We start from the raw sequence: 22,691 nt of genomic DNA, 5'->3' as shown, positions 1-22,691 counted from the left end.
AGACGCTCCGAAGCAGTTCAGCAGCTTGCAAAGATCGCTAGCGCCAGCGATTTTATTGCAGGCTGCTGAAGCTAGGGAGATTGATTCTGGAGGCCAGGGGGAAGACGGAGAGCACAGCAGCGGGTAAGCCACTTCCCGACTGACCCTCCCCACTCACCCTTTAAAGCAGGAGCGGCAGGCCAGCAAAAGGCAGCGCTTTCGCTTCTGCTTTAGAGGGCGAGTGGGGAGGGTCAGTCAATGAATCGGGAGGCCGATTTTTTAGCGGGGTAAATCGATTCGAATCGATTCACCCGAAATGAATCGGTGAATCAATTCGAATCGTGAATCAGGCAGCACTACTATATATACGCAGATGATATATCCATCCTAATCCCCTTAAATGACATCACATATGAAACTATAGATAACCTCTCACACACAATGATAGAAATCGAAAAATGGACCACCAGCTTCAAACTAAAACTAAACACAGAGAAAAGAAAAGTCTTTTTGGCAAGCCCCAACGACAAAAAAAAGAAAACATCGTTAAAAATAAACGGCCATGAATATCCAATCTCCAAAACCATAAAAATACTGGGTATCACTCTAGATATTCACTTAACCATGGCTGACCACACAAACCTACTGGTGAAGAAATGCTTTTACACGCTGTGGAAGCTAAGGACTATTAAAAATACTTCGACACAACATCCTTTAGATTACTGGTGCAGTCGCTGATCCTATCTACCCTAGATTACTGCAACATCGCCTACCTGGGTATCCCAAAACAAAAAAAAATTAAGATTTGTGCAAAACACTGCAGTTCGCTTGATCTTCGGACTGAGAAAAAAAGACCACATTAGCTCCTATTACAAAAAATTGCACTGGCTACCAGTGGAGGCGCGAATACTGTTCAAATTTGAATGTATCTGTTTCAAACAAGTCTGGGACCTAGTACCTTCCTACCTGCAAACACACTTCACTCTACACAACTCCACACGAACAACCAGAAACAAAAACATCTTTGCATGCCCAAAGATCACAGGCTGCAAATACAAATCCTTTCTAGACAGAACCTTCACGTTCCAAGCAAACAGACAGCAATCCTGGCTGGGAAACCACATAAATAAAGCCAGACAGACCTACAACACATTCCGAAAATCAATTAAAAACGCTCTATTTGACAAATTCCTTGCCTAATCAGATGACCTCTCTCATGTATTCTTTCCCCTTATAACTCAAAATGTATTATGTAACATCTTTCTTCTCTCATGTATTCTTTCCCCATGTTTCTACAATTTATTATGTAACATCTTTCTTCTTGCATTTTGTAATTCACTGATTGTCCAGCCTTCTTTCTATGTGATCCGCCTAGATGTCACTTTAACTATGACGGTATAGAAAATAAAGTTATTATTCTAGAAGCATAACGCGTGGTATAGCGCATGGTAATCTCCTGCATGCGCTAAAAACGCTAATGCACTTTAGTAAAAAGGAGCCCTTAGTTTTGGGGTGATATCAACCACTGGGGAATTAAAGGGATGTCCTCCTTTAATCCCTTCAGTGGAGTGTCACTCATTCAGAGCACTTTTCTGATAAATAGACATCCTAGGTACCAGGTCTAAATCTAGATGTCTAACTTTGTGGACATCTATGGGGAAGAAGCATCTATATTGCAGGCCCATCCTAGTCTGTTCCATATGGATATCCATATGGATAACTATATGGATGCTCCTCAGCTTTGGTATCAATTTGTGTGCAAAGCAGATTCCGGTGCTTAAAAAAAATCCCTTGACAAGCATGGCATAGTCTGTGTTTTGACTTTGAGAACAGTTTTATAATTCTCATCTTCATGAGTACCAGGTTGTTCAAAACAGAATGTGGTGCAAAATAATTTTTTACTCTAGGAGCTGCACATTTTAGTTCAATAATGACTTTTTGTCTTAAATCAATGCTTATGCTAATTAGTCAGTGTGCTCTGTGTACTCTATTAAATATTTTCCATTGTCTTTTAATTATGCAATTTTATTTTCCATTTCTATTTCAGATGCCATGTTTTCTGCACAATCCAGGCCATTCAATATTTTCCCATTCCATATACAAGAAAAATTAAGCACCATACTTGTTGCGGTCCTGAGTTCAGTTGCCTCTGTGTTCACTTTGGGCTTAGGATTTTACTGGTGTAAGAAAAAGAATAAAGTCAGTAAGTATATAGTACATACCAGAATGACACCTCTCTTTGAACTATTATTTTTACCTCTAATCACAGTAGTACTTCTTAATGAATAAAAGCATAAACCAAAGTGTGAGATAAGCAAATCACATCTCTTGAATCCACATATAAAACAAACCCTTCATTAACTCTAACGCAGAGAAAATGATCTCTAACAGAGGTGTACAGCTAGAAAAATGTTTCATTATGCTTCCCCGCAAATTTGCAGTCGACGGTTCGTGGTCCCGGTCATTTGTGGTATTTTCTGACTGCGAATGACCGGGCAGGAGAGGGCAGCCGGAGCGCCGTCGAGTGAAGGAAATCACTCGCTGTGTGCTCCGACCGCCTTCCTGTACTAAAGTCAGGCCTTACCAATCAGGAGCTGTTGTCAAAGCAACTCCTGATTGGTGAGGCCCGACTTTAGTACAGGAAGAGGCGGTCAGAGCATACAGCGAGTGATTTCCTTCACTCTCTGGCACTCCGGCTGCCTTCTCCTGGAACGTAACCCCTGCAAATTTCGGGGGAGTACTGTACAGGGATATATGTTCTTTTAGGCTTCTGCAATTGACCCTAAAGAAAGCCACAGCATGATGGCTGAAACGCCAGTTCTTTCTACACAGACAAAGTGAGACCTGGAAACCTGCTACAATCATGTACAGGGATGTTCATGTAAAAAATAAAAAAAAATGTCTCTTTTTGGGTCCTTTTGCAAATGGTTTTGTTGATTTGTGGACATTTTTGAGAGTTTGCTTCACACATCCGTTGTACATAATAAACATTATATGGTGACAAGAAACTGATACGAAAGGAAGAAAGATGAACTACAGGATATATCACTGTATAATGGCAGTCAGGCCTCACAAAACAGTTACTTATAAAGAAGAATTGCTGTTGTGGCTGTCACTCTTCAAGAAAATGGGGTGGTAAGGTGATGGGGAAAATTTTGCATGTTATTCAGAGAATGGGAGGAGACTGCATAGTACAGTTAGAGCAGTGGTCTCAAACTGGCGGCCCGGGGGCCATATGTGGCCCGCCAGGTTCTGTTTTGAGGCCCTCGCTATGTTTATCATAATCACAAAAGTAAAATAAAACAGTTTCTTGATCATATGTCTCTTTAGCTATAAATGACAATATTATTATTAAGACTTAGCCAAAAGGAAAGATTTAAAAACTATAAAGAGTTTTACCTCATGCAAAATTGTCATTTCTTTATTAAGACATTAACTATTTTTTTCTGAGCCCTCCAAGTACCTACAAATCCAAAATGTGGCCCTGCAAAGGGTTTGAGTTTGAGACCACTGAGTTAGAGTGTGTTACTTACCTTGCCCTGTCATTTTTGCTGTTAGTGTGGGTTAGCAGGTGCCAAATGCCTTAGTGCTAATTGAGTCAAAGTTTAAGTGCACTAATGAACTTTTCAGTGTGGTAATTGTCAAGGACATGCTGGGCATGCCTCCAACCATTAACACACAGCTTTAAGTTTTTCTTTTAAAGCATAATACCTGGAAGACCGAGCTTTGCTCAGGAAAGATGGGATTACATAGAAACATGATAGCATATAAAGGCCAAATGGCCCATCTAGTTTGCCCATCCACAGTAACCATTATCTCGTTCTCTCTCTGAGAGATCTCACGTGCCTATCCCAGGCCCTCTTGAATTTAGACACAGTCTCTGTTTCCACCACCTCTTCCGGGAGACTGTATCACGCATCTACCACCCTCTCCGTGGTTGTTTGGGTTATCTTGTGTAGGTATTGGGGTGCACATTTCTAATGATTTCTTGGACTCAGTTCTGTGAAGGAGCTGTCCTAAAACTGTAAATGAAAATAGTCTCATCTCTCTTGCCATTTTCATCCTTTTCCTTACCCCTTAGTACTTATTTTCTCCAACCTGATTCCCTCTTCTGAGAACCCTCTATCAGCCCCCCTGCTGTTTTGAATTCCATGCAGTTTTGAATTCCATGCAGTTCCTCTCCCTGTCCTTATCTGTTTGTTTCTTCAGCCCATCCCTCAACCACTTACTGTATTTTTTGCTCTATAAGACACACTTTTTCCACCCCCAAAAAGGGGGTGGAAATGTGAGTGCGTCTTATGAAGCGAAGATACAAATTTAAGCCCGCTGCCGCTGCATATTTTAAACACCCCCGGCCGCCGCTGCATATTTTAACCCCCCTGCCACTGCCACATATTTGTAACCCCCCTGCCGCCGCCACATATAAAAAAAAAAAACACCACTGCTGCAACTTTAATCCTACTCGCCCGCTCGCTGCCGTCGTACCTGGTGGTCTAGTGATTTTTCCTGGCCAGAAGCACAGAGATCAAGAGCAAGCCCTCCGCGCTCCTGCTTGGGCCCACGCCGATCTCCGAATGGCTGCAGTCAGTTCTCGTGAGAACTGACTGCAGCCATTCGGAGATCGGCGCAGGCCCAGGCAGGAGCACGGAGAACTTGCTCCTGATCTGTGAACTTCTGGCTTGTGTGCTACCGGCTGGGAAAGATGGGAGGAATTAAAAAAGGTACCGAGGGGGGATGATTAAAGGTACAGGGGGATGATTTAAAAAAGTACTGGTTATAAGGTATGGGGGGATGATTTAAGGTACTGGGAGGCATGTGGGGGCGTGGGGGATGATTTAAGATATATGGGGGATGATTTAAGGTACTGGGGGCATGTGGGGCTATGGGGGATGATTTAAGGTACTGGGGAGGTCTGGGGCCTGCCTGCCTGCCACTAGGCCGGCCTGCCTGTCACTAGACCACTAGACCACCAGAGTGTGTGTGTGTGTGTGTGTGTGTGTGTGTGTGGGAGGGGGGGGGGGGCATTGTACAGAGCTTGGCAGCTCCTCTGTGTTGTGTGCTGTTAGTCCATTCCTCAGAGATTTCTTTAGCCAGTCAATAAGCTGCAGAGGAAATAGGACCAATTGCTTATGAGACATTAACTTTCAGGTTGGCTTTTCCTCACAGCTTATTGGATGGCTAAGGTTCTTTAGGAATGCCTGACCAATGGGCTGCAGGGGGAGGTGGGAGCAGTACCTATAGAGACAGTACCTTAGCAACTTTGAGTCTTGGTTTGTTCTTGTAGCCTATTGGCTGGCTAAGCTTCCTTAAAAATGTCTGACCAATGTGTTGCAGTTATCTTTGTATCAGTTTTAATTTCAGCTGTGTTCTCCCTTTTACATTCCATAACTCTTCCCTCAGCCTCTGTTTCACTCAGAATCCCTTTGCTACAGAGAGAGTGCCTTAGGAAATGGAGTACTTCAACAGTCACAACTTTGTGTTCCTCCTGCCATGATGGCATGATGCTCTAGGATGTTGGGCCTGTTGATCAGGAAACCTCTTGACTGCAGTACGACCCCTCCACAGTTATAGTCTGGTATTTCAACAGTCTTTCTCAGTGCATTCCAAGTCCCTGATAACTCCCAAAATTAGACCTAGCTAAATCAACTTCTTATACCTGAAAACCAGACGGAGACTATGTAGAAGCGGACTCGGAAAAAGCCCAACTGTTAAATGAATACTTCTGCTTAGTCTTCACCCGCGAGGCGCCAGGACTCGGCCCTCAGCTACAGACAAGGGTTGACGCAGATGACCCGTTTAGTAATTTCGAGTTTACACCCAGCGGTGTCTGCTGCGAGCTGTCAAAGCTTAAGGTTAACAAGGCAATGGGGCCTGACAACCTGCACCCCAGGGTGCTCAGGAAGTTGTGTGATGTCTTGGCGGAACCGCTATCCGCGCTCTTCAATCTCTCCCTTAGTACGGGTAACGTCCCGTTGGACTGGAAGACGGCTAACGTTATTCCACTCCAAGAAAGGCTCCAAGATGGAGACAGCAAACTACAGACCGGTGAGTCTCACATCAATAGTGTGCAAACTAATGGAAACTCTAATCAAACGCCAATTGGATATGATCCTGAACGAGGAGAATCTACGGAATCCCCGTCAACATGGATTTACTAAGGGGAGATCCTGCCAATCCAACCTGATCAGCTTCTTTGTCTGGGTGACGAGGAAGCTGGATGTTGGGGAGTCCCTGGACATCGTATACCTGGACTTCAGTAAAGCATTCGATAGCGTACCACACCGCAGGTTGCTGAGCAAGATGAGTTCTATAGGATTGGGTGACACATTGACGAAATGGGTTGGGAACTGGCTTGGAGGTAGGCTTCAGAGGTTAGTGGTGAACGGCACCCCCTCCGAAATGACGGAGGTAATCAGTGGAGTGCCGCAGGGCTCGGCCCTGGGCCTGATCCTATTCAACATCTTTATAAGAGACTTGGCAGAAGGGCTGCGAGGTAAAATAACATTATTCGCCGATGACGCCAAACTAAGCAATATAGTGGGCAAAAGCACAACAGACATAAATTCAATGTCCGACAACACGATGCACGACCTACTCCTACTGGAGCGCTGGTCTAGGTCCTGGCAACTCAGCTTCAATGCCAAAAAATGCAAAGTCATGCACCTAGGCAGCCAAAATCCATGCAAGACTTACACCCTTAATGACGAGATCCTAACAGGAACTGAAGCAGGTCGAGACTTAGGGGTGATCGTCAGTGAGAACATGAAGACTGCCAATCAAGTGGAGCAAGCTTCATCCAAGGCAAGGCAAATCATAGGTTGCATACGCAGGAGTTTCATCAGCCGTAAGCTGAAGTCATTATGTCATTGTATAGATCCATGGTGAGGCCCCCACCTGGAATACTGTGTGCAATTCTGGAGGCCGCATTACCGTAAGGATGTGCTGGGACTGGAGTCGGTCCAGAGAATGGCCACCCGGATGGTCTCGGGACTCAAGGATCTCCTGTACGAGGAACGGCTGGATAAGTTGCAGCTGTACTCACTCGAGGAACGCAGAGAGAGGGGTGACATGATCGAGACATTCAAGTATCTCATGGGCCGCATCGAGGTGGAAGAAGATATCTTCTTTTTCAAGGGTCCCGCGGCAACAAGGGGGCATCCGTGGAAAATCAGGGGCGGGAAACTGCACGGGGACACCAGGAAATTCTTTTTCACTGAAAGGGTGGTTGATCGCTGAAATAGTCTTCCACTTCAGGTTATTGAGGCCACAGCGTGCCTGATTTAAGGCCAAATGGGATAGACACGTGGGATCGATTCACACAGAAAGGTAGGGGAGGGTCATTGGGGAGGGCAGGCTAGATGGGCCGTGGCCCTTATCTGCCGTCTATTTCTATGTTTCTATGTTTCATTTTTCTAGGGTTACCATATTTGCGAAGACAAAATTGAGGACCCATGACCCCGCCCAAACCTCCCACTAACTGAGCTATATGCACTCACCAGTAGATCAAGTGTGTGCAGTATATATGATACCCAGTGCCAATCATTTTTAACACCCCCTCCTCTATATAAATGTTTATCAAAATAGCTACAATATTACTTTGTCCTAAAGCAAAATTTTTTTTACCTTTGTTGATTTTTTACCTTTGTTGATCCCAGTCAGCATGGATTCACCAAGGGTAGGTCCTGCCAATCCAATCTCATCAGCTTCTTTGACTGGGTAACAAGAAAGTTGGACTTGGGAGAGTCTTTGGACGTCGTGTACCTGGACTTCAGTAAAGCTTTTGACAGTGTCCCACACCGCAGGCTGCTAAGCAAGATGGAATCGATGGGGTTAGGAGAGACACTAACTGCATGGGTCAATGATTGGCTGAGTGGCAGACTTCAGAGGGTGGTGGTTAATGGTACCCTCTCTAAAACATCGGAGGTGACCAGTGGAGTGCCGCAGGGCTCGGTCCTGGGTCCACTCCTTTTCAACATATTCATAGGGGATCTGACTCAAAGGCTTCAAGGTAAAATAACACTATTCGCCGATGACGCCAAACTATGTAATATAGTAAGTGAATGCAGTTTACAGAATTATATGGCGAAGGACCTGCTTACATTGGAAAGTTGGTCCTCAACCTGGCAGCTAGGCTTCAATGCTAAGAAATGTAAGGTCATGCACCTCGGAAGTGGAAATCCATGCAGGACGTTCTTCTTGAACGGAGAAACTTTAACTAGGACTTCAGCAGAACGAGATTTAGGAGTAATCATCAGTGCAGACATGAAAACTGCCAATCAAGTGGAGAAGGCTTCATCTAAGGCAAGGCAGATATTGGGTTGCATCAATAGAAGTTTCGTCAGCCGAAAGCCTGAAGTCATAATGCCGTTGTACAGGGCCATGGTGAGACCTCATCTGGAGTACTGTGTGCAATTCTGGAGGCCACATTACAGTAAAGATGTGCGCAGAATTGAATCGGTTCAACGGACGGCCACCAGGATGATCTCGGGGCTCAAGGGTCTCTCGTACGAAGAGAGACTGAACAAATTGCAGCTCTACACTCTTGAGGAACGTAGGGAGAGGGGAGACATGATCGAAACATTTAAGTACCTCACGGGACATGTCGAAGTGGAAGATGATATTTTCTTTTTCAAGGGACCCTCGGCCACAAGAGGGCACCCGCTCAAACTCAGGGGCGGAAAATTTCATGGCGACACCAGAAAGTATTTCTTCACAGAGAGTGGTTGATCATTGGAACAAGCTTCCAGTGCAGGTGATCCAGGCAGACAGCGTGCCAGACTTTAAGAATAAATGGGATACCCATGTGGGATCCCTACGAGGGTCAAGATAAGGAAATTGGGTCATTAGGGCATAGACAGGGGGTGGGTAAGCAGAGTGGGCAGACTTGATGGGCTGAAGCCCTTTTCTGCCGTCATCTTCTATGTTTCTATGTTTCTATTCTGGTTTCTACTTTCCCAATATTTTCTTCACTCACTTCCATCCAGTGTCTGGCCCCCCTCTCTCTCTCTCTCTCTCTTCTATCCAGAATCTGCCTTTTCACTCTCCCTTCCATATACTATCAGCCCTCTTCCACCTTCCATATGGCATCTGCCCTCTTTCTATGCACCTTCCATAAACTGTCTACCCTCTTCCCCTTCCATCCAGCCTGTGCTCCCTCTCCTTTTTACATAATTCATTGCAGCTTCACTCCTCTCTTCATTTTTATCTCTCCCTTTCCTGTCCCCCCTCCCTATTGCTCTGGCATGTCTTTCCTCTCATCTCCTTTCCTCCTTTCCCTATCCTATGGTCTGGCTGTCTCCTTCCTTTTCATCTCTCACTTCCTTCTTCCTTACCACCCCCACCCCCACCCCCCATGGTTTTTCATCTCTCTTCTCTCCTTTCCTCCCTCCAGGTCTGGTATCTCAGTTACTTTCCCTCCCACTCCATCCCATGTTCACCAGTGGGGTACCGCAGGGCTTGGTGCTTGGACCTGTGCTCTTCAACATCTTTATAAATGATCTGGACATTGGTATGACAAGTGAGGTGATTAAATTTGCAGATGATACGAAGTTATTCAGAATAGTGAAGACTTAGGGGGGATTACAAAGATCTGCAATGTGACATAATCAAGCTCGAGAAATGGACATCAACATGACAAATGAGGTTCAACTTGGATAAGTGTAAAGTGATGCATGTCAGTAACAAAATATGAATACAGGATGTCCAGGGAGGTACTTGGAGAGACCTCCCAGGAATGAAACTTGGGAGTTCTGATCGACAAGTCGATGAAGCCGTCTACGCAATGCGCGGTGACAGCAAAAAGGGCGAACAGAATGCTAGGAATGATAAAGAAGGGGATCATGAACATATCGGAGAAGGTTATCATTCCGCTGTACCCGGCCATGGTGCGCCCTCATCTGCGACCAGTACTGGTTGCCGTACATGAAGAAGGACACGGTCCAAAGAAGAGTGACTAAAATGGTTAAGGGGCTGGAAGAGTTGCCGTACAGTGAGAGATTAGAGAAACTGGGCCTCTTCTCCCTTGAAAAGAGGAGACTGAGAGGGGACATGATCGAAACATTCAAAATACTGAAGGGAATAGACTTAGTAGATAAAAACAGGTTGTTCACCCTCTCCAAGGTAGGGAGAACGAGAGGGCACTCTCTAAATTTAAAAGGGGATAGATTCCATACAAACGTAAGAAGTTTTTCTTCACCCAGAGAGTGATAGAAAACTGTTATAGGGGAAAACACCCTCCAGGGATTCAAGACAAAGTTCTTGCTAAACTGGAACGTACGCAGGTGAGGCTGGACTCATTTAGAGCACTGGTCTTTGACCTAAGAGCCGCCGCGTGAGCGGACTGCTGGGCATGATGGACCACTGGTCTGACCTAGCAGCGGCAATTCTTATGTTCTTATGTCTGGCATCTCTGTATGTTTATACAAACTTACTTCCAATAATACACTGTGGTAAGCACACACCACTGTATTGAGCATACAAGCTGTATGTTATGCCGTGCCTCAGAGACCGAGTCATCCAGCAAAATTTACTAGAGCCATTCTTCGGTCAGAGTCTCGATCATTGGCAACTGGCATGTGCTAACTGCACTAAATATTTTTTTGTTTTTTGTTTTTACGAACTTTTTTTATAAATTTGTTCTTTTAAAACATCATAAATATCTGAACTCTTTAGTGTAAATGTCATAAATATAAAAAATCTTTAATAAGATAGTGCATAAATTCCAAAAAAGCACTTATCTGAGTAGGTTGTCAGCACTGTTTTAAACCCAACAGGGCCACCGTTTCACCTGGTATGGCTTCATCAGGGGAAAACGTAGACAGTGCCTAAAACAAAGAATAATATGTTAAATTTAGTGATATATTGACTAAAATGAAAGTCAAAATTCAATTCAATATTGCATATAATATTCAGTATTTAACAAAGCAACTTACGGAATACGGAAAAGACCTAGCTCCTAGGCATGTATTTCTCCAAAATGGCGACGGACATTAAGAACGCCAAGCCATTTAAATTGCCCAATACGGGCCAGCTGGTACTTATGTCACTCACGTGACAAACGTGGGTAACCTGATACCTATTAAAAGGTAAGCGTAACCTTTCAATAGGTATCAGGTTACCCACGTTTGTCACGTGAGTGACATAAGTACCAGCTGGCCCGTATTGGGCAATTTAAATGGCTTGGCGTTCTTAATGTCCGTCGCCATTTTGGAGAAATACATGCCTAGGAGCTAGGTCTTTTCCGTATTCCGTAAGTTGCTTTGTTAAACACTGAATATTATATGCAATATTGAATTGAATTTTGACTTTCATTTTAGTCAATATATCACTAAATTTAACATATTATTCTTTGTTTTAGGCACTGTCTACGTTTTCCCCTGATGAAGCCATACCAGGTGAAACGGTGGCCCTGTTTGGTTTAAAACAGTGCTGACAACCTACTCAGATAAGTGCTTTTTTGGAATTTACTATCTTATTAAAGATTTTTTATATTTATGACATTTACACTAAAGAGTTCAGATATTTATGATGTTTTAAAAGAACAAATTTATAAAAAAAGTTCGTAAAAACAAAAAACAAAAAAATATTTAGTGCAGTTAGCACATGCCAGTTGCCAATGATCGAGACTCTGACCGAAGAATGGCTCTAGTAAATTTTGCTGGATGACTCGGTCTCTGAGGCACGGCATAACATACAGCTTGTATGCTTAATACAGTGGTGTGTGCTTACTACAGTGTATTATTGGAAGTAAGTTTGTATTTTCACGATTTTGATTTATACTTCCTCAGTATTTGTATTTTGATCTCTGTATGTTTCCCTTTCTTTCCTGGCAATTTCCCCCCCCTCCCTCCTTGCTCTGCCATCTCTCTCCTCTCCATCCATCCCCCTTGTCTAGCATCTCTGTCTCCTTACCCTTCAACATCAGCATTCTTTGTCCCTATCACCCCTGTACTTCGCTAACCCTTCTATCTTTTCTCTTTTGTCTACACCAGATCCAGCATATCTTTGTCCCTCTCTCCATTTTTCTCTGCTGACCCCCTTCCCAGCATCAATCTATCTCTCTCATGCCTCTGTTTCTCCCCTCTCTTTAATCTGATCTCTCCATTCCACCTTGCCCCTCCTCCGATCTCCCTCCCAGCTCTCTATTTCCTTCCTTCCTCCCTCTTCCCCTCCAAACATCATCTTACCTTTTTGGTTTGGTATTTCCCCTAGTCCTTCCCCTTGTGGTTTTCCACTCCTCAGAGACACATTGCTGGCAGTATCAGTGATTGAGACACCTGCTGCCAGCCAACTCCTAAACTCCTCTCTGTTACATCCCACCTGCATGGGAACAAGAAATTGCATCACAAGAAGTGGGAAACAGCAGAGAGAAGAGTTCAAGAACCAGCTAGCAGTGGGTGTCTCAATCATTGATGCTTCAGGCAATGAATCTGAGGCTTGGAAGGTAATACCACATGGTTGGGGGAGGGGTGTGTGCAAGAGATACTAGTCAGGAAGTGCCGGGAGGAGAGGAAGAGAAGCACAAACCAGACTTCGGAGGGCAGGGGGGTTCAGATTATGCTTAGCCAAAAGTGGATGGGCTTGCAGGTGGCTCTTTTTTTTTTTTTTACCCAGACAAATATGCACAAATTCATCCAAGTTTTAAAAAATGTCCGGACACCTGGACAGTCCTCTAAAAAGAGGACCGTCCAGTGAAACCCGGATGAATGTTAACCCTACCATTTTCAAGATCAGATTCAGAGTTTTTAAACAAGCATACAAATATACAATTATTGCTCTCAGGACTAAGTGCAAATGATAATACTCTTAAAGGTCATTTTACTAAGCTACAGTAAGCACTAGACTTAGCGGCAGCCTTTGACACTATTGATCACCATTTATTACTTCACCGCCTTTCTTCCATTGGCATCAAAGACCAAGTTTTAGATTGGTTTCAGTCATATTTTACCAATAGATCTTTTTCAGTACACTTTAACAATTCTATTTCAAAGCCATATCAAACAAATTATGGAGTACCTCAAGGGTCCATATTGTCCCCTTTACTATTTAATATTTATCTGGCCCCCCTCTTAACCCTATGTCAATCTATAGGATTTACAGTGTACGCCTACGCGGATGATTTTCAACTTTTACATCCCATAGATTCTTCAAGTTCCCAGGATATATTCGAAATCAACCGTAAGCTGGCCAAAGTTCACGATTGGTTGAACAATAATCAACTTTCTTTAAGTATCAATAAATCTACATCTATGCTTTTTTCAGGGAAAGAAGGTGTACAACTCATCAACCCAATCTTAATAGATAACAAACCTCTATACCTCACTACCAATACAAAAATCTTAGGCGTCATTTTAGACAATAATCTTTCTTTCAGATTACACATCAGTGCTTTGGTGAAAAATTGTTTCTACATACTGAGAATGATCCGTTCATTGGTTCCCCTTCTCGATTCATTTTCGCTCAATACCTTAATTCATTCTCTAGTGATTTCAAAACTAGACTACTGCAATTCCTTGTTAAAGGGGGCATATCTTAAGGATATAAGGCGCCTCCAAATCATACAAAACACTGCAATAAAAGTAATCTCAGGTTCAAAAAAATTCGATCATGTTACACCTCTGCTTCAAAACGCTCACTGGCTACCAATTTCATATAGAATTACTTATAAAATAGCACTATTAGTCTTTAAGACAATAAGAAATAATACTCCTGCATTTATAGATAGGCTTCTGATTCCTTACAGCCCGTCAAGAATTCTCAGATCATCCTCACAAGCGTCCCTATATGTCCCCTCTTTAAAAATCATCGGTACTCGCCGTAACCTGATTTTTTCGGTTACAGCCCCTACTATTTGGAACTCACTCCCTCTTTATTTAAGACTTGAACAAGATTTGAATAAATTCAAAAATAGTTTAAAGTGTTTTCTTTTTAAAGAAGCCTTTAACTAAAAGTTTATTTTTCGGTTGATTCCTAATTTCATCGTTTTGTATTAAACTCTGATTATATATCCCCTTTTTTTTAGATTTTCAAGTTTGCAAATTTTTTTCTCACATCATCCTTATGTTCTAACCTAATCTGATTAACACATTTTTTTTTTTTTTTTTAATTGTATTTTTTCTTTTCCCTCCTTTCCTACTGTTCCATGTGTTTGTTACCCCAGTTCGTTTTTTAATTTTTAAGTAATTATTTTTATTTACGATGTATTTGTGATTTAAGAAATCCAATTTTATTTCTTTGTAAAACGCTTTGTATCCTGAAAAGCGTTTAATCAAATAATTTAATAAACTTGAAACTTGAAACTTGAAACTTTCCACAGCTTAAAATGGCTTATCGTGAAACATGCTCAAGCATCCTGCAGTGAGTTTGAGATTTGTATGTGCAAACCATGTGCTAAAAAAATATTTTAATTTTTTCTGTAGAGGTGTTATGTTGAGACGGACGTTTCCATAGCGATCAGTTAGCCTTGCTACATTACCGCATCCTAACTAGTACAGGATTAGCACACGAATCATTATCTCCTATAAATTTGGTGTTGGTAAGTGATGCCATGCACTAGTGGCAAAATAAGTGCTTGGCTATTAATTGAATAAATAGAAATATTGGCCATTTTACTGGTACAGCATTAGTTAATCAGATTACAATAAATATTTGACCTGGATGAAGATAAAATCTACTTATCTTGATATTTATAATAAACATCCTTTTACTACGGGGTCCTTTCATTAAGCTACAGTAGAAAGCCTTAGCACGCCTTTTTGTGGGTTTTGCCCCACGTGTTAAAGCCAGTGAGTACCCTGGCAACTATATGTCAGGGGATCAAGCGTACCAGAGTTCTGACCCTATCCCCCTTTCTTCCTGTTTGCTGATGTGTGGGAAAAAATTAGTAGGCAGTGGCCCACCCTGTTCTACTGTCTATGGTGTTATATGACCTTTTTGTGTTTAATATTGCTAGGAAGCCCAGAAAAGAGATGGTGGCTTAATTAATTACTTTTTTCTGATTTACACAAAGGATTAATGTGAGCTTGCTTCCAGCAGTTTGGCAAAACTTCAGTTTGTAAAGACAAATTAAATAACTCCGGGTATAAATGATGAAATGTCCCTCCAGTTTAGATAACTTGGTTTCAAAACCTTTTGCACCTGCTTTTTTTTTTCCTCATTAATTTAAAGCTATTGTTTACAAATGGCATCTTCTTTTCTTTGCTTGTAATGAAAATTATTAAATGAGTCTGGAATGTGCCCTGAAGTCCTATGTATAGTCTGAGGTTATGAGTAACACTTCTACTTTTGCCAAATAATGAAAGCTTTTGCATTGCATCTTTTCAGAGGAAAATGTATGTATATTTTAGGGAAAAATAATAAGATTTTAAATGGTTATACAGGCTCCTACCATATATACTCAAATATAAGTTACTCTGAATATAAGCCAAGATAACTTTTTCTCCCCCCAAAAGGAGGAAAAATTGTTGACTTGAATATAAACCGGGGGGTTAATATTCAAGTGCCCTGCCCTGCCAGGCTCTGCACCCTGCTTTCCCCTCCCTCCATACCCTGTACCCTCTCCCTCCTTCCTGATGCTGATGCTTTGTAGGCCTCCACCAGGCATGCCTTAAGATCTGGTGGTCCAGCAGTGGGCTGGGACAGGAGGGATCCCTCCCACCTCCTGTCCCAGCTGACTATGACAATTTTTACCTCCCTCCCACCTCCCCCGTGTACCTTTCAATTCGCTGGTGGTCCAGTGGTGGGCCGGGACAGGAGTGATCTTCCTTCCCCATGCATAGCTGCTAGCTGATTGTAAGGTTGGCCATGTAAGCTATTTAGACAAAGTTAAAACCAAATATAGCATAATATTTTCTAATAAATTATTCTGTCTTATATAGAGAAGAATGTTCAAAGTTATTTGCATGAGTAAAGGGCATTTTATTTACATTGTTTTAATCACTTGAAAGTTGATTGTAATTTTAGCTTCATTGTGAGAAAGAGTTTAGGTTGAAAGAGGGAAAATATGCACACAGATTTAATGTTCAAATCTTTGCACATACATTTTCAGCTAAACTTTACCCACAGATGAAGCAGGTGGACACGACAGCCCATACTTCATACTTAGAGAAAGCACCAAAGCAAAAATCACATATGAAATTGAATATTCATGGAAAGGTTATGAGTAAAAACAGTGATATTCTTTCATTCTGGAAATGAAATAAAAGTTGATTTGTTTTTTTATTTTGTTGCTTGTCTATTCCTTTGTCTCCCTATGTAAGCAATCTATAAGTTGATAAGGGGGGTCACGTGTGCAGGAGACACCTTCAGTGCTCCTGATTCGCTAGGATCCAGTACTCAGGGAATAAGTGTATATATAATGGCACTATGATCCTTTTACAAAGGTGCGTTAGGGCCTTAATGTGTGGAATAGCACGCGCTAAAATGCCGCACGCACTAGCCGCTACTGCCTCCTCTTGAGCAGGCGGTAGTTTTTCGGATAGCACGCTTTTTTAAAAAGGAGCCCTATATGTATGTAGGACTCTAATTTATACCTCCCAAATCCAAGTTCTATCATGCACAGCCCAATCCTAACAAGAATAACCCAGGTCATGTATTATTAAAAAATCCAAAACTTTTATTTACAGTAAAATCTAGCATGAATATATGAGCAAGTCAGAATTATGCAGAATAGAAGAAAGAAAAGCTCTGCTTTTCTACCAAATATTGCAAACACACAGCAACCCTCACTAAGCCTCTTAAAGATAGGCTATTGTCACTATTTCCCAAATAATAATAGAGATGGTTTGCCACTCGACTGCAAGGTATGCGGATAGCGAAAGGCAGGCAATCCAAATGAGCACTGTAGATGACGTCCTCAACTTCTCCTCATTCAATTCCTTCCATCCACTGTCTGCCTTCTCTCTGCATCTTCCATTTGCTCTGTTACTGAGCCTCTCCCTTCCATCTCTCTCTCCACACCCACCTCCCCAATTGGCCTGGCACCCATCTTCTTCCCTCCGCTCTCCCCATAGTCTGGCATCTCTGTCTTCTTCCCTTCCAGTATCTTATCCCCACTCTCTGATCCCCATTTCCCTTCAGCGTCTTCTCCTCACTCTCTATTCCACATTTCCCTTCAGCGTCTTCTCCCCACTTTCTTTCCCTATTTCCCTGCAGTATCTTCTTCCCACTCTCTGTTCCCCATTTTCCTTCAGTGTCTTCTCCCCACTCTGTTCCCCATTTCCATTCAGCGTCTTCTCCTCATTCTCTCTTCCACATTTCCCTTCAGCATCTTCTCCCTACTCTCTGTTCTCCATTTCCCTTCAGTGTCTTCTTCCCACTCTGTTTCCCATTTCCCTTTACTGTCTTTTCCCCACTCTGTCTTCCACATTTCCCTTCAGCATCTTCTCCCCACTCTCTGTTCCCCATTTCCCTTCAGTGTCTTCTCCCCACTCTTTGTTTCCCATTTCTCTTCAGTGTCTTCTCCCCACTCTGTCTTCCACATTTCCCTTTAGCATCTTCTCCCCACACTGTCTTCCAAAATTCTTTTCAGCATCTGTTCCATTCCTTTCCACCACCACCACCCTTCCCTCTCACCACCCCCTTAAGCCTCTGTTCCTTTTCGCCGCCTTCAGCAGCCCTTGCGCAGTCCGACCATCTCCCTCCCTCCCTCTTACCTTCATGGTGCGTTACAATGTAATTTGTGCAAGCCGCCGGAGGCTGCCTGAAGTCACGTGCATCTGCGGGCGGAAGCTTCTCTGACGCAACTTCCAGTTGAGGTAGAGGAGAAGCTTCTGCCCGCAGATGCACGCGACTTCAGGCAGGCTTTGGCAGCTTGCACAAATTACACTGTAATGCACCACGAAGGTAAGGGGAAGGGAGGGAGATAGATGTGGCCAGTAGGTAGGAAGGAGGGAACTGGCCGTGCATGATCAGTGACCACTCATGTTCCCTCCCTTAACTGTGGAGACAAGGCCATTCACTGCTCCATGGGGCGTTGGATGGCCTTGTCCCCGTACCCGCAGTGAGCACTTTTTTTCCCCCATTTCGGCTGGTTACCCGCGGCTATTGTGTCATTCTCTAGTTTTGTAAAACCTCATGCACATTATATCAGCCCAGTTCATTTCAGCTCTAGCCTGTCAAGTGTTCACTGTAATATATCCTTGACAATACAGCACAAGGCAGAAGCAGATGCATGCTATTCCACAGCCATGCCTATGTGATAAGCCACTGGAAACTGGCACCAACTCTGTTATATTATGCATATGGCGCTATATAAAAATAAAGTTATTATTATTATTATTATAAAACTCTCACACCTATCAACTAAATCTACTTTGTAAAATGTTTGAATAGCTCCCCTTATCCCTTTCACCCCATGGACCCCATCCTTATTTAATCTTATGCAGCCCTTAAATATAGTTCAAAATGGGACTGGGATGTGTCCTGTAACTTGTTAGGATTTTTGTAGCCATTGTATCATTTGGGATGGCCCTGCCTCTTGGAATACTTTTCTCTTTCTCTTCTTTCTTCACCCTCTGCTCCCGTGACATCTCCTAGTCATATCTGCTGCCACTGCTCTGCATCCTGCTCTCAAAATACTATTCTCTGTTCCTCTACTACCACATATCTTCCCTACCTACCTGCCCAGTCTTCTGGTTGTCATCCACCCTATTTTCTTGCCTAATTTGTAGCATTGTTCCCATTATTTCTACTTCACCTTTTCTCCCCTAACTTCCTTTATTCACTCTTCTTCCCAGTGGCGTACCTAGGGTATGTGGCACCCGGGGCCCATCATTTTTTGACACCCCCCCCCCCCCCCCATTGTAAAAAAATTTTTTTTTTTTTTTTTTTGCAATAACCATGAAATGGAATAAATGGTCAGAATAGAAACAGGCAGTGAAAATTTTCTTTTATTGAACCTCATATATGTAACCATTATTCCAAACATAACATAACATAAATTATGTCTAATTGTCATGACATTAGAAGTACATATGGAGTAGTTGCAGGTGATGCTTGGGACAGTTCTGATTGTGTTAGTTCGGTTTTATGTGTTTTTTGAATAGAAGGGTTTTTATTTCTTTTTGAAGGTTTTGCAGTCTGTGGTTGATATCAATTGGTTGTAGAGTTGGGGGTCGAGTGTTGCAGCTCGAATGGCTAGGAGGTTGTCGAACAGTTTTTTTCTTTTGACGTTTTTGGTTGGAGGGTGTGTGAATGGTGCACAAGTTCTCCTATGTCTGTTTGAAGTGGATTGAATTATTTAGCTGAAGAAATTAGTTACCCCCCATTCCACACACATTAATTCTCTTCCATTTTTGTTCCCATTATAAAAAACACTGATAAGTTCCCAGAAAAAAAATACATTAAAATAAGAAGTGAAAACAAAGGCCCCTACAGATGAGAACATAACATAAGAATAGCCTAACTGGGTCAGACCAATGGTCCATCATGCCCAGTAGCCCATTCTCATGGTAGCCAATCCAGGACACTAATACCTGGTCAAAACCCAAAGAGTAGCAACATTCCATGCTACCGATCCAGGGCAAGCAGACACTTCCCCATGTCTTAATAACAGATTATGGACTTTTTCCTCCAGGAATTTGTCCAAATCTTTTCTTAAAACCAGCTACACTATCTGCTTTTACCATAACTTCTGGCCACTTCATTTTTAAGTTTAGATCTTTCCTTTCAAACAGAGACCTTGCTAGATGTCAAATACAGCACAAGGTAACTTCACATGGTCTTAGCTGTGCAGGAAATGTGAATCTCCTCATACACCCACCATATAGTGCAAAAATGTGCAAAGGTCTGTTTTTTTCTTTCGATCACTACATAGCCTAATGCCACACAAGCAGCGCTGTTACAAACATATTCTGTAGGTCAATGCTAAGGATAACAAAGTTTCCTTCCTTGGACCAGAAGGAGATAAACCACTGGAAGAGATCCCAAAACAACACCCAAAGACCCACTCAGTGTGTGAATCAGTTGAGTGGAGTGGACTAACTGGGGGGTGGAAATGGGCCCGTAGTTTGCTCAGCAGAATTTCCCAGACCACCTCTTCCTCTCAACACATTGACACGCTGCCACCATCACCACTAGGAACACCTCACTGGGTAGGCCAGCTATGCTATAAACTTTATAAAACACATTATTATATTTTCTTATAAAGCACATATTTTAACTGACCTCTCTGACATCCTCAGCCTTTTCCATTCACAAAAAATAGAAGGAAGAAAAGTTCCCATTTCTGCTGTCTCATGGTCCCCGGCCTATACAATATTTTTTTTCTGCAGACCCTTCAAAAGTCTGACCAAATCCTCATTTCACTTGCATTATAAAGTACTGAGGATGCCATCTCTCCCCAATCCCAGGTCCTAAAGTCTAAGACAGTAGCGCAAACTAATGCTGCCAGATACAGGAAAAAAAAATTTTGATTCGATTCAGCCCTATTGAATTGGTTTTTCAATTCGATTTTCCTGCCCAGTTGGGTGATTTTTTTCAAAACTCCTGGTGGGTTTTATAGCTTTTTCACCCCCTTTGGCTTCTCCTAACCACACTGGCGCTGTGGTGTAAATAAAATAAAGAAACAAAAAGGACTTTTCCTCTTTCTGTTAAATCCTAGCTCACGTTTGCAGTCCAACACCAGCTCTGGCAGGATACACATTTCAAATCTGACATGTTATAATCACAAAACAGAAAATAAAATTAATTTTTCTACCTTTTGTTGTCTGGTTATATTTCAAATTTTGTTGGTCCAAGGCTCTGGTTTTCTTCTGATAACTTGCTTGCCAGGGTCTCCTTCTTTCTGCATGCTAACCATCCATCTGCCAACTCTGTCCTCCCTTTCCATTTCCCTTCCCTTCCCAGGAAGTCTGGTATCTTTCCTTTTTTTCATCTCCCTCCACAGATCCACCTTTTCTTAAATACCCTTTCATCCGGCATCTCTCCCTCCTTCCCCACCATCCCAGAGTCCACCATCTCTCCGTTTCTTTTCCTAATTACCCTCCTATCCAGTATCTCTATCCCTCCTCCACACCATCCCTTGTGTCCAATTTCTCTCCCTTTCTGTTCCTTCCCTCCCTAAATCCCATGGTCCATCATCTCTCTCCCTCTCCTCTATTTTCAGACCCATTATTTCTTCCCCCCCCCAAAGTTTGGCATATGCATGTCTCTTTGAACACCCCCTTCCCTCTGTGTACTTCTAAATCATGGTCCCCCCCCAAAGGCCTGTCCCCCCTTAAAGGTCTGCCTGTCCCACCTTGAAGGCCTGCACCCCCCTTGAAGGCCTGTCCCTTCCCCTTGTAGGCCTGTCCCCCACTTGAAGGCCTGCCTGCCTGTCCCCCCCTTGAAGGTCTGCACCCCCCGAAGGCCTGCACCCCCCAAAGGCCTGTCCCCCACTTGAAGGCCTGTCCCACCCCCTTGTAGCTTCTCCCCCCCCCTTGTAGGCCTGTCCCCCCTTGAAGGCCTGCCTGCCTGCCTTTCCCCCCTTGAAGGCCTGTCCCCCCTTGAAGGCCTGCACCCCCTTGAAGGCCTGCACCACCCCCCTCGAAGGCCTGCACTCCCTTGAAGGTCTGCACCCCCCCCCCTGTGGTCACCACTTTAGCCTAACACAGGCAAGGCCAAGATACAGGTGACTACAAACACAGTACTTTTTGCGTGTGACCCGGACCGGAGTCACCCTGCAGGCTGGATTGGAGTTCAAACACAAAACAACAAAAAAAAATACTTAATCAAATGGTTGAAAATATCTTTCAGCTTTACTCTGGATCAATATACAGGTAAGTAGTTCATCAGCCGTGATATCAATGGCAATGGCCAAACTAACAGTCCCAAAACATGTCCAAAACAAGGAAAAATAAAGTTCAACACAAACTCAGGCTGAAAACTCAGCTTCTCTTTGTCAGTCCAAAACTTTCAAGTCATTTGGGTAGTAGCACAACACACAGTCCAGTGCACTGCTTTGCAAAACAACAGTGCTTCAAACAAAGAAAAAACAAGCCTCTGGCAGGATTGAGACAAATGCCAGGAAGAAGGAGATAGCTCTAGGTTTGCAATTGAAAGCCAAAAAAACAGCTTTACAAAATTCCCTCCCAGCTGGAAGCAAACCTCTCCCCGCTTCTCCAAGCTTTCCACAATACTTCTTAACTCGTGTGTTATATAAAAAAACAAAACACTACCCAAACATTTCAGCGGAAACTTCACTCACAGTTTGTGGCAACAGGCTAAGGCCACCTGCATTCTTTCAGGGTAATCAACTTCTCCAGCAGCACAGGTTTCTTCAAAATCCATGGGCTCTTCCCTGAGCCTGGGCAAGTCCTCTGCCGGCTCAACTTCGCTCCATTCCATAGGGACAGGACCATTGACCCTGTTTGGCTTGGGAAGAACCCTAGGGAGGCAAGGCACAAACTTCCTCCCTAACCTGTTGCCTTGTTTGAAAGCCACTGCTGGCTTTTCTACTCTTGGGGAGTGGCCTGACCTAGCAGTGTCAGCTGACGACCAGGGACCTCTAGAGCTCCCCCTGGTGGTGATTCATATTATCTTCCCTCACCTTCATCTTCCCAGATCCTGGACTTTCTGTACCGGGTTTCCTAGATTAACCCTGGGTTTTTTATTCACCTAGAGCTTGGGTCGGGCTTACATCTGCTTGGTCACACCCCGAAGGCCTGTCCCCCACTTGAAGGCTTGTACCACCCCCTTGTAGCTTCTCCCCCCCCTTGTAGGCCTGTCCCCCCCCT

The 22,691-nt window shown here is 43.3% G+C and overlaps 1 protein-coding gene across 11 annotated transcripts in view; it reads left to right on the top strand.

The window, feature by feature from the left end:
* Nucleotides 1–22,691, top strand: part of PKHD1 (PKHD1 ciliary IPT domain containing fibrocystin/polyductin) — an 800,857-nt gene that overhangs the window by 764,036 nt on the left and 14,130 nt on the right. For all 11 annotated transcript variants that reach the window (XM_033936724.1, XM_033936722.1, XM_033936718.1 and 8 more), the window contains one exon: nucleotides 2,027–2,182. In XM_033936724.1, the coding sequence (XP_033792615.1) occupies nucleotides 2,027–2,182 (156 nt within the window). The remainder of the gene's footprint in view (nucleotides 1–2,026; nucleotides 2,183–22,691) is intronic.

Source organism: Geotrypetes seraphini, chromosome 3, assembly GCF_902459505.1.
Source record: "Geotrypetes seraphini chromosome 3, aGeoSer1.1, whole genome shotgun sequence".
NCBI lineage: Eukaryota > Metazoa > Chordata > Amphibia > Gymnophiona > Dermophiidae > Geotrypetes > Geotrypetes seraphini.
The sequence above is the reverse complement of the archived record's forward strand: the minus strand, read 5'-3'. Positions and strand labels throughout refer to the sequence as shown.